Raw genomic sequence first — 10,181 nt, 5'->3', positions numbered from 1 at the left:
AATTAATAAAATTAAACCAAATCAAACATCTTCCAATAAATGAACACTTATGCAGTTCTTTAAGCATCCATTAAATATTAAAGTTTGCAAAATATATTTTGCTCTCTCTCAAATTTCAAAGTCATTTCTCTTTTTATATTAGTACTTTTTTGGTGGAAAAAAGATTTATTCTGAAGTTCTTTAAGTGATTCAATTGTTCTTTTCGTGGTTAAACCACGTTTGATTTGTATTGAAAAAAATAAAAAATATTACAAAATTATAGAAATTTATGCTCCAAAGCCATAAAGTGTTCTTCCTTGGCGTTTAAGTGAGTAGACAATATCCATAGCGGTAACTGTCTTCCTTCTGGCATGTTCTGTGTAAGTCACAGCATCACGAATGATTCCTTCAAGGAACATTTTCAAGATGATTCTTGTTTCATCATAGATAAGGTTGGAAATTCTTTTCACGCCTCCTCTGCGAGCAAGACGACGGATGGCTGGTTTTGTAATTCCTTGGATGTTATCACGAAGCTTGCGATATCCCTTTGCTCCAGTCTTTCCAATACCTTTTCCTCCTTTTCCACCTTTTCCACGTCCAGACATATTTAATATATTAGATTTATGATAAATAATCAATAAAGTTAAAACATATTTTTTCGTATTTATACTTCATAAAATGCGCCCATAACCTTCAAAGAGGACAGTGACCATAATAAATTCACGATTTTTGTTTTGTTGTGGGCAAAGGTTTGATCAAACATAAAACAAAATGGACGACGGAAGTTATGCATATTCATTAACAACTTTTTCTCCAACTGGAAAGCTTGTACAAATTGAATATGCTTTGGAAGCTGTTAATCACGGAACTACTGCTTTGGGAATTAAAGGTTATAAATTTTCAATATTTCAATACAATGGCAATATATGTTTCAACAAAATCTTAAATGTTTCTTTTTAGCAACAAACGGTGTGGTGATTGCAACTGCAAAGAAGAATGCTCCACTTATTGATGAAACTAGCATCGAAAGAATTTCAAAAATTTCGGAGAATGTTGGATGCGTCTTTTCAGGTTTATCTCCAGATTATAGGGTGGTTGTTAAAAAGGCAAGAAAGGAGGCTGAAAAATACAAGTTAAAATTTGGGGTAGGTTCCTTTGTATATTTATTTTCAAATATGAAAATTTAAATCATTCAGGAAGAGGCTTCTGTTTTGGCAATATCTACATACATCGGATCACTTATGCAAGATTACACTCAGGCTGGGTTTGCTTGTAGATATTTCTTCGAATGGCTTTGTTTATATATCATTTTCTTTTTCAAAAAAATTATTTTGAATTAGTGGTGTGAGACCAATGGGTTGCTCGCTTTTAGTAGCTGGATACAATGAAGCAACAAAGCAACCAGATTTGTATCAAATTGATCCAAGTGGATCGTATTGGTCATGGAAAGCAACTGGAATTGGGAAAGATTCTCAAACAACGAAGCAATTTCTGGAAAAAAGGTTTGGACATTGATATTTGTGGGTTTATGTTCTGTTCTTATTCATGTAAATTGAAATCGAATTTTTTGTATTTCTTTAATTGATCCAGATATCGAGCTGATTCCGAATTAGATGATGCAATACACACTGCAATTTTAACAATCAAAGAAAGTTATGATGGAATACTTACAGAGAAAGGAATTGATGTTGGTGTTGTAGGATTAGGTGAAGATGGAAAGATGATTCATTTCAAAACTCTTTCCGAAGACGAGATTAAACAGTATATGCAGGAAAATGATTAATCGAAAGATGAATCTTTTTCATTATGTACTCATACATTTTTTTCTTTTTTATTTTTTGTGAAGAATGGCTGCATATATTCAGGGTCGAAATTTTTTGTCATTTTTTTAAAAAATTTTAAAAAATTCATATGCAAACATAAAAACCAAGATGTTTTTAAATGTGTTCAATTTACAAAAAATGAGGTTTAAATGAGTTAAAATTGTGAAGTGACAACTAAAATAAATCTAGAGATTAAAGAATTCATTAAATAATTAAGAAATAAAACCAGAATGAGAAAATGAATTAGCTTTCTATGAACAAAATTCAAAATTGAAAAAATAAAAGGATTAAAATTGAAAACAGCAATATATCAGAAAAAGTTGTTTGTAAGAGCACTCATTGCACATTGCTCGTATAGTCTTTATAACTCATCATTAATAAAACTCTCTACATCATCTCTATATTCAAACCTTTATGTTTTGAAATTCTTCCATCTTTGAAAGAAAAGTTCATATAAAAGGGGAATGAAATTTTAAAAAAAAGTTCAACTATTTAATAAATTTCATTAAAAAAACAACAGAATCCGAAAAATCATTATTATTCATATTATCTCGATGAAACAATTCAAATACCTTATTTATCTGTTGTAGATTGACAAAAGACTTGTATAAAGAGATCTTTTTTAAAAGATTCTTCAAAATCAAATGCTTCACTCAATTTTTTATATTTTCTTTTTCTCAATTCATTTTCTAAAAGAAAAACAATTATCCAAAAATATTCAATTTGATCTTAAAACCATTTTATGGATGAATATCAAAATAATAGTTTTCAAAAAAAGAAGTATAATGTAATGCTCAAAGTTTGTTGGTGGCAAAAGAAACTCTAAGAGTCATTCCATCCAGAGATGTGTTATGAACGGTGCAAAGAACTTCTGAGGCTTGAGATGAAGATTCAAATTCGATGAGAGCCATTTTCTTTGTTGAAACTTTTTCTGAGGCAGAAGGAGTTGATGAAGACGACGCAGAAGAAGCTGACGGAATCTCAATCATTCTAATTCCACGAACAGGGTGTGGCTGCTTCTCCTCAAAGTGCTTTTTCAGCTTATCTTCTGTAGTCAGCGAAGACAGGTTCGACACATGCAGAACAGCTGTGGGGCGCACATTCATTCCCTTCGTGTGGAACTCAGAGCCAAACTTGTATCTGTTCAGCTTCGTCTCCTGGAAGTCCACCGTCAGCCCGTCGCCTCCACCGGCTTTCGGAATCGGCGTCTGGATGGTGTCGAATTTAGAGGCGACAACAGACAAAGTGCTGCCAAAGAGAGTGCAGCCGTGGAGGTTGGAGATGGCGCTGCGGGCCATGTCGGGGGAAGTAAACTGCACAAGCACTTTGGAGTGGTCGCTGTGGATCACCTTCACACGCTTGATGATTCCGTAGTTGGAGAAGAGGTTGAAGATCTCTGTGATTGACATCTTCTCCGCAGGCACATTCGAGACAAGCACAACTGAATGGGGCAATATCAACGATGAGTCTGGAAGCATCATCCCCATCAGCATCCGAGACGATGACGATGCTGCTGCGGCTGTTGCCATTGCAATTAAGCACGCGCAAATTTCACATCAGTTTTAAAAACAGAAAGTGGAAAGTGGAAATGAAAAGAAATATAGAAATAAGGAAAAATAAAAAAAATGAAATATTTTTATCAACCATCAGGCAAAAAGAAAGAAAGAAAAATAAAACAGCAAAAAAGTCATACATGTCTGAACAGCTGCGATACCTGTTGAAGACAGAACTGGACGGTTGTCTCTTCCGCGAGGTCCCATTGCTGACGAATCAGCACTTGGAATCTGGAATGATTCTGATGGAGTCTTTTTGTATGGCAGAGAAGGATTTGTAAAGTCCCGTGCCAACTCTGAGTTTTCTGTGATTTCAAGCTCCTTTTCAACACTGTATGTAACATGCAAAGTGCAGCATCCAGTGTAAATGTTTTTACCTTCAAGTTCGTTTTTAGCTTTTGCAGCTGAAGCAAGATTAGAGAATTGAACAAGGGCATGAAGGCCTGCTGGTTTGCGGAATACAATCACCTTTTCAACTGTTCGGCGAGAATTTGTTTCAAATGGTGAAAACACTTGAGAAATCACATTGACATCAATTACATATTTCACATTCATAATCGTTGCTAAAAGAACACGTGAGGGTTCTGGTTCTGAAAATGATGGTGCTGCAGGCGTTGTTTTTGTTGTATATGAATCTAAAGATTGATACTTAGAATATTGAACATATATACGAGAGCCTCTGTTTGAAAAAATCAAACATTAAACCATTTTTAAAAAATAAGATAAAAATGTGTAAAACAAAACAAACAAAAACATTGAGTTAGTCATATTCATTTCGATGATAAATGCTTGGGAATCCACCAAGTTTGCATATTCAACAAGAGCTTGATATTTGTTTTTCATGAGAATGATCTTTGAAACAGTTCCATATTTGCTTGTCAATTGCATGATATCATTCTGCAACAAAATGTGCATCATACATATGTTTAAAGGTTCTGAAATTAAAAATGCAAGAAATCAAACCTCAGTTGCTGTATTTGGTAAATTTCTGATATGAACGACTTTTGAGGTTTGTGTCTCTTTTTGCATTGCTCGTTGATCCATAGAAACTTAAAAATCAATTCAATTATTTAGTAAGTTGTGAAGAAAATATAAATAATCGTTTTGAAATAGAAATATCACACATTTTGTTAATAACTTGATCAATGTTGCCATTATCTAAATATTTTTCAACTTTCCCAAAAATTTTAATAATTTATTTTTTTGGCCCTTGTTGCTCTTCTAATGAAATCGTTAACGTCAAATGATTACAACTATTACGGTTCATCATTTACTGATAGGATATATACAAAAAAGCTTGAATCTGAATGGAAACCTAAATATTTGTCAAAAACGCGTTTGAAAGAGCGAATTCATCAAACAACAAAACATGCACCAGCAAAAAATTTTCACTCGATTGGTCGAAATCGTTTGTCAGTCAATTATTGTTGATTTCTTTTTGAAATTAATGAATATTTTAGGAATTGTAAATGATAAAGAGGAGGATATAACTTTATCGTCAGATGTTAATAATTTTCTAAATGAAACATTGCAGTATGTGGCTTCGGTGGAACAAAAAGATAAGCTTTCAACCCAAATTTGTGATGAAAAAGAATCGAAATTATTACATTTAAATGATGAGATATTACCAGCAGTGCATGAAACAAAATATATGCAACTTCTCGAAGAAGTTGATGACCTCTTAACAACAAATAGAGCTGAGAAGGGAACGCGAAGATCTGCTCTTGCTAACCGCTTTGTTCAAGTTTCGGTTCTTCAAGCACAATCTGCATCTCGGCCTTTAAGCTCGAATATTTCATTGAGGAAAATAACAAATGACAAATCAATAGAGCCTTCAAGTAATTCTAATTTGTATGATACTCGACATATTTTGTTATCTGATGCTAAAAGAGCAAGACAACGTATTAAGAAAAAGGATCTTGATGCTGAAATTGACTTATTGCGGTCAAAAGTTATGAAAGTGGAAACAAAAAGAACGAGAACACGAAACATAGCTTCACTACCATTTTTATCCTCTTTGTCAGCCTCAATCTCCCTCTCAGGTGCATCGGCTGCACTGCCCTCTATGTTTCCTGTTTCTTCAAACAATTCATCATCATCTTCTTCTTCGTTGTATATGCCTTCTCCATCGATGCAACTGATAAATGCTGCTCCGACAGAAGAAGTGATGACAGCTTTTGTTCTGGAGACAAAGCGGGAGAATGAGAAGAACCTGTCAATTATGAGACACATGGAGAGATGGACTATGAAAGAAAAAGAGAAAGAGAGAGAGTTGTTGTTGAGATCGTATCAGAGTACAGGGTCGTTGAATGATTATGTGGAACCAACTGCATTGTTGTCTTCTTCTTCTTCTTCTGCTCCTTCTTTGCCTTCTGTTTCTTCTGCTTTTTCTACTTCTTCTTCTTCTTCTAATTCAATGAATCAACCATCTTTTTTCATGACGCAGCCAGAAAATGAATTAGATGAACAAGAGCATTCCTCTCAGAATGATCTACAACCCGTGGCACATCTAATGCATTCGCCAAACTCTCCCACTTTTTCTCCTTCTTTCTATTCGTCTTCACCATCATCATCTTCTTCCTCTTCCTCCTCCTCCTCCTCTTTATCTTCTTCTTCTTCGTTGTCTTCATTTCTTTCGGCTGCTCCGCCGCACACAATTGCCAACGCCAGCACAAATCATAGCGCCACCTCTTCCCATCGTCCATTTATTCCCACTCTTCCTCTTGCTTCTTGTCATCCTCTCCAAAACACCGTCTCTTCTGGTTCCTCTTCCTCGTTCCGTCAGTCTTCGCTGCCTCTTCTCAGACCTCTTATTCCTCTGTCTTCTCTTCCTCTCCCTTCGTCCTTCTTATCATCATCCTCTTCATCCTCATCCTCGTCCACATCCACAAGCCTGGCTTCTTCGTCTCGTTTTCCTTCTCTTTATTCCTCAATGCCAACATCACCACGCTACACAGAAGCAGCACAGCCTTCCATTCTGACATTTCGTGACATCATTCAGCGCTCGTCCACAAAGTTCCACAGCAGACAGCTGGAAACACACAGGCGATTCGCCGAGATAGAAAGAGAGAGAGACAAGGAAGGGATGAGGAAGACGCGGAGGATGGTGGAGATCCTGCTGAAAGGGGAAAAGCAGTCGCGAGCAGAGTATTTCATGACAGCAGCACAGAAGCTGAGCAGAACAAGGATGCTTGTGTTGATTATGAGTGTGGGAAGGATGAATGTGCTGAAGAACGCGCTGGATGAGGACAGGGCAAGAAGATTGATCAAAAGAGGTGTTGTTGCAGAGAAGGAGAGAGAGGAAAGAGAAAAGTTGCACGAAAAGATGAGGATGATGAGGAAGGAGCTGGTGAGCAAGTTTTTGATAATTGAAAGGTTTACTATTCTTTTTTAATTTTTTATTATTTTTAATAAATTTCTTATTGCTTTTTTTTTTATGTATGTACATTTCTCTATGTTTATTTTGTCATTGAATTCTCCAATCAACACACATTCATACATACATACACATTCTCACTCTCTTTCTCTTTCTCTTTCTCTTTCTCTTTCTCTTTCTCTTTCTCTTTCTCTTTCTCTTTCTCTTTCTCTTTCTCTTTCTCTTTCTCTTACTCTCTCTCTCTTTCTTTCTTTCTTTATTAGAGCAATTGGTCGATATGTTCTCCGTTTCCGTGTTCAGTCGAGAGTGTCTCATTCGTCTTTTCTGGTTCGCTTCCTGCTGTCTGCAAAGGCACAGATGACATTCAGCTTGAGAGTCAGGGCATATCGCAATCTTAGTTTGTGTTATTGATTTGTTCAATGATGACGTTTTATTCAAATCTTTGTATGATATTTTATTTTTTTTCCTCATATCTTTTTTTCTTCACTTATTCTTCTGGTTTTAATGTTTTGTTTCACAAATAATGGTGAAGTTATCAGCTGTCAAAGAAGAGCAAAAGTTTATTTGACTTGCTTTTTTTCCAGAGTTAAAGCATTGGACATTATGGTATTCATTTATTATTTGGTTTATATGAAAAAATTATATTTTTTTTAATATGTTATATCTTCTGTTTATTTATTCATAATTATGATTATTATTGTTCATATGTGCAAATGATCTGAATTCCAAAAATAACTTTTACAATAATATTGTGTCTATTTCCCCTCCCCTCCCCCCCCTCCCCTCCCCTCCCCCTCAATATATCTGCGTCTTCTTATCAACTCAGTGGAACAAGATGGAGCAATTGATTGTGTTGCATCGTCCACTACCTGTTGTAAATGAAGAAAGCTATCCAACAACCGCAGAAGGGATGAAGAAGAGGAAAGAACAACTGCAAAAGGAGAAGGAAGAGAAGGAAATTTTGGAATTGAAGGCGAAAGCCGAGCCGAAAGAAGGGACAGAAGAGGAAAGAGGGAGAGGAAGAAAGAGAAGAAACAGATCAGCTTCGCAGTCTCCTATCCATTCACCTCGTTCTGTCCGCCATCCTTCGCCTCTTTTTGGAGAGTCAACGTATTTTGAGGAGAGCATCACAGAAAACGATGAAAGCAGCGAAGGTTTTAGTTCAGGTACACCTCAACGTTCTGATGCAGCTGTGCTTCCGTCAGTTCACTCTCAAACTCTGTCGCCAAAGACAACATCCAATCTGGTTGCTTCTTCTGATTCTTTAGAGTCATCTGCTCCTTCTTCTTCTGACTCTTCTTCTTCTCTTCCTCCTCTCCCTCCTCCTGTTTCTTCTTCTGCTGCTTCCTCTTCTGCAACTTCTTCAACTTCATCTTCTCCTCTTTTAGCCATCTTCTCTTCATTGTATGCTTCTGACCCCACACTTCCTCAGCCAGACGAGCTGGAAGATTTGGCCAGCCATTTTGTGGATGCAATTGGCTTCGACACAAACACACTCACATACAAACATCACTCAAAGGCTTCTTCTTCTTCTTCTTCTCATGTTGCACCATCTTTATTCGCATCGTTGTTATCATCATCATCCTCCTCTTCTTCTTCTTCAGTTGTTCCCCAGTTAAGCTCTTCTTCTTCTCTCTCTTCTCTTTCAAGCCAAAATCAGATCCATTCGCGTCCTCGCCCTTCTGCTTATATGACTTCGCGCGGAAAATCCCATTCATTATTAACGCCCTCTAATTCATCTTATTCTTCTTATTCTTCTTATTCTTCTTATTCTTCTTATTCTTCTTATTCTTCTCATTATCCTCGCAATGTGAGTCCGCAGAATCTGAACTCCCGCCCTGCAAGCGCCTCTTCTCTTGATTCCTATTCGACTGAAACATCTTCACTGTATTCATTTCATTCTTCTTCTTCCTCCTCTTCTGCTTCTTCTTCTTTCTTGTCTGCACCAACTTTTGCTTCTGTGCAGAAAGCTGCGAGTGGAAGCAAAAATTCTGCTTCCCATCCACAAATTCTCGTTCCTTCGCGAATAAGGCACAAGATCATCAAGGACTTTATCAGGAAGACCAGAATGGAATGGATTCACGAAGGTGACAAAGGAGCAATCATGGTACAGGAAAGAAAGGAAGTGCATAACAGCACTTCAGCTTCTGCTGCATCTGGACACATTCTGTCTGTGACTTCTTCTTTGACAGCAAATGGTGAATCTTCCAGTTCAAAGTCTTCTTTGCCGTCTCTTCGTCTTTCGTTGTGTGATGTTCCTGTTCCACCAATTTACTCAGAAGCGCAAAGGAAGATGGCCTCGATGGTTGTGGAAGGAATGAAAAAGACAATTGCAAATGTTGCTAATCAGCATTTGTAAAGAACATGAAGGGAATATGTTTTAAATGATTTTATAAGATTTTGAAAACTTAACTTATTTTCCTTTTTCTTTTCTTTACTTTTCTTTTCTTTTCTTTTCTTTTCTTTTCTTTTCTTTTTTTTTTTTTTTTTTTTTTTTTTTTTTTTTTTTTTTTTTTGATGATACGGAAATGCAAATGTTCAAATGTGGATATGTTGAATTTGTTTGAATTGTGATTTTCGGTTTATGTTTGATTACAAACTTTACAAATTGTTGAATATGTCTTACAGCATTTCTTTATCGTATTGTATTTTATTTACGTTTATTTGATTTTTTTTTATTTTAAGAAGCGCGTTTCACTATTTTAAGTTTCTATTTTTTTCTTTTATTTAAGTGTTAGAAATTATTTTCTTTTATTTATTTGCAATTCATATGAAGTTCGTTTTGAAGTCAATGGGTGTATATGTATTATAATTTTCAAAGTTCTTTAAATTTTTTTGAAAAATCACCTCAGATCAAATTTTTCACCTTATTTTATAAATATTTTTTGTAATTTCAATTTGAGACTTTTTTCAATGTTTGGTTCGGAATTATTTGAGTGCTACAAATTTTGACAACATAGAATAACAGAAATTTTGATAAAATTTTAGGTTTTAAAGATGAAGATTTTTTGAACGTAGTATGTTCAAACCAAACAATCTAATGATGTTAACTGAATCAATAATTTACAAAGTCTATTTCTTTTAATGTGGTTTTTTGTTAATGTTTTTGAATGAAAAAAAAACAAAAATTTATACAAAAATTATGACAACTTAATTCGAAAAAAATTTTTTGTTTATTTAAAGGTGAAAAAGAATTTTGAATATTTTCATCATGTTTTCATACCAACTCACCAATTTTCACCAGGATAAAAACAAGTGATTGACAATGTTTTTATATGCAGACTTGTGAATTTCGGAGAGTTGGAATGTAAATTTTTTGAAATTATTCAAATATCATTTTCTTCAGAAAACAAACAAAAACTCCTTTTCATAATTATTTTGAAAAATTGCAACACGGGTGATTATTTTTGAAATCATAACTTTTTTCGGTGTGCGGATTCTACGTAGGTT

At 35.2% G+C, this 10,181-nt stretch overlaps 4 protein-coding genes across 4 annotated transcripts; 2 read left to right on the top strand and 2 right to left on the bottom strand.

Annotated features, from left to right (window-relative positions):
* Positions 1 to 168: 168 nt before the first annotated feature.
* On the bottom strand, positions 169 to 619 carry MONOS_2067 (Histone H4). Its single transcript, XM_067871962.1, has one exon. The coding sequence runs from the start codon at positions 582 to 584 to the stop codon at positions 267 to 269; it is 318 nt and encodes a 105-aa protein (XP_067722959.1). The 5' UTR covers positions 585 to 619; the 3' UTR covers positions 169 to 266.
* A 107-nt stretch (positions 620 to 726) lies between these two features.
* On the top strand, positions 727 to 1,845 carry MONOS_2066 (putative proteasome subunit alpha type-2). The gene is made up of 5 exons (XM_067871961.1): positions 727 to 868; positions 940 to 1,124; positions 1,176 to 1,243; positions 1,320 to 1,481; positions 1,570 to 1,845. Exons 1-5 carry the CDS (start codon positions 751 to 753, stop codon positions 1,760 to 1,762), a joined length of 726 nt encoding a protein of 241 aa, XP_067722958.1. The 5' UTR covers positions 727 to 750; the 3' UTR covers positions 1,763 to 1,845.
* A 664-nt stretch (positions 1,846 to 2,509) lies between these two features.
* Positions 2,510 to 4,510, bottom strand: MONOS_2064 (putative polypyrimidine tract-binding protein; the record flags this gene model as incomplete). The annotated part of the gene is made up of 5 exons (XM_067871960.1): positions 2,510 to 3,321; positions 3,517 to 4,034; positions 4,104 to 4,252; positions 4,319 to 4,404; positions 4,480 to 4,510. 5 exons carry the CDS (start codon positions 4,508 to 4,510, stop codon positions 2,597 to 2,599), a joined length of 1,509 nt encoding a protein of 502 aa, XP_067722957.1. The 3' UTR covers positions 2,510 to 2,596.
* A 69-nt stretch (positions 4,511 to 4,579) lies between these two features.
* Positions 4,580 to 9,090, top strand: MONOS_2063 (uncharacterized protein; the record flags this gene model as incomplete). Its single annotated transcript, XM_067871959.1, has 5 exons — positions 4,580 to 4,763; positions 4,816 to 6,730; positions 6,995 to 7,128; positions 7,264 to 7,337; positions 7,558 to 9,090. The coding sequence occupies 5 exons, from the start codon at positions 4,580 to 4,582 to the stop codon at positions 9,088 to 9,090; spliced, it is 3,840 nt and encodes a 1,279-aa protein (XP_067722956.1).
* Positions 9,091 to 10,181: the final 1,091 nt, after the last annotated feature.

This window comes from Monocercomonoides exilis (assembly GCF_001643675.1).
Source record: "Monocercomonoides exilis strain PA203 chromosome Unknown scaffold39-1025343, whole genome shotgun sequence".
NCBI classification, from domain to species: domain Eukaryota; phylum Preaxostyla; order Oxymonadida; family Polymastigidae; genus Monocercomonoides; species Monocercomonoides exilis.
The sequence above is the reverse complement of the archived record's forward strand: the minus strand, read 5'-3'. Positions and strand labels throughout refer to the sequence as shown.

Bases quoted from the DNA above. Each gene is read 5' to 3' on its own strand.
- MONOS_2066 (XM_067871961.1), top strand. From the start codon at position 751: ATGGACGACGGAAGTTATGCATATTCATTAACAACTTTTTCTCCAACT. The intron at 1,244-1,319 runs GTTTGCTTGTAG...ATTTTGAATTAG, and splicing joins CAAGATTACACTCAGGCTGG to TGGTGTGAGACCAATGGGTT. The intron at 1,482-1,569 runs GTTTGGACATTG...TAATTGATCCAG, and splicing joins AAGCAATTTCTGGAAAAAAG to ATATCGAGCTGATTCCGAAT.
- MONOS_2067 (XM_067871962.1), bottom strand. From the start codon at position 584: ATGTCTGGACGTGGAAAAGGTGGAAAAGGAGGAAAAGGTATTGGAAAG.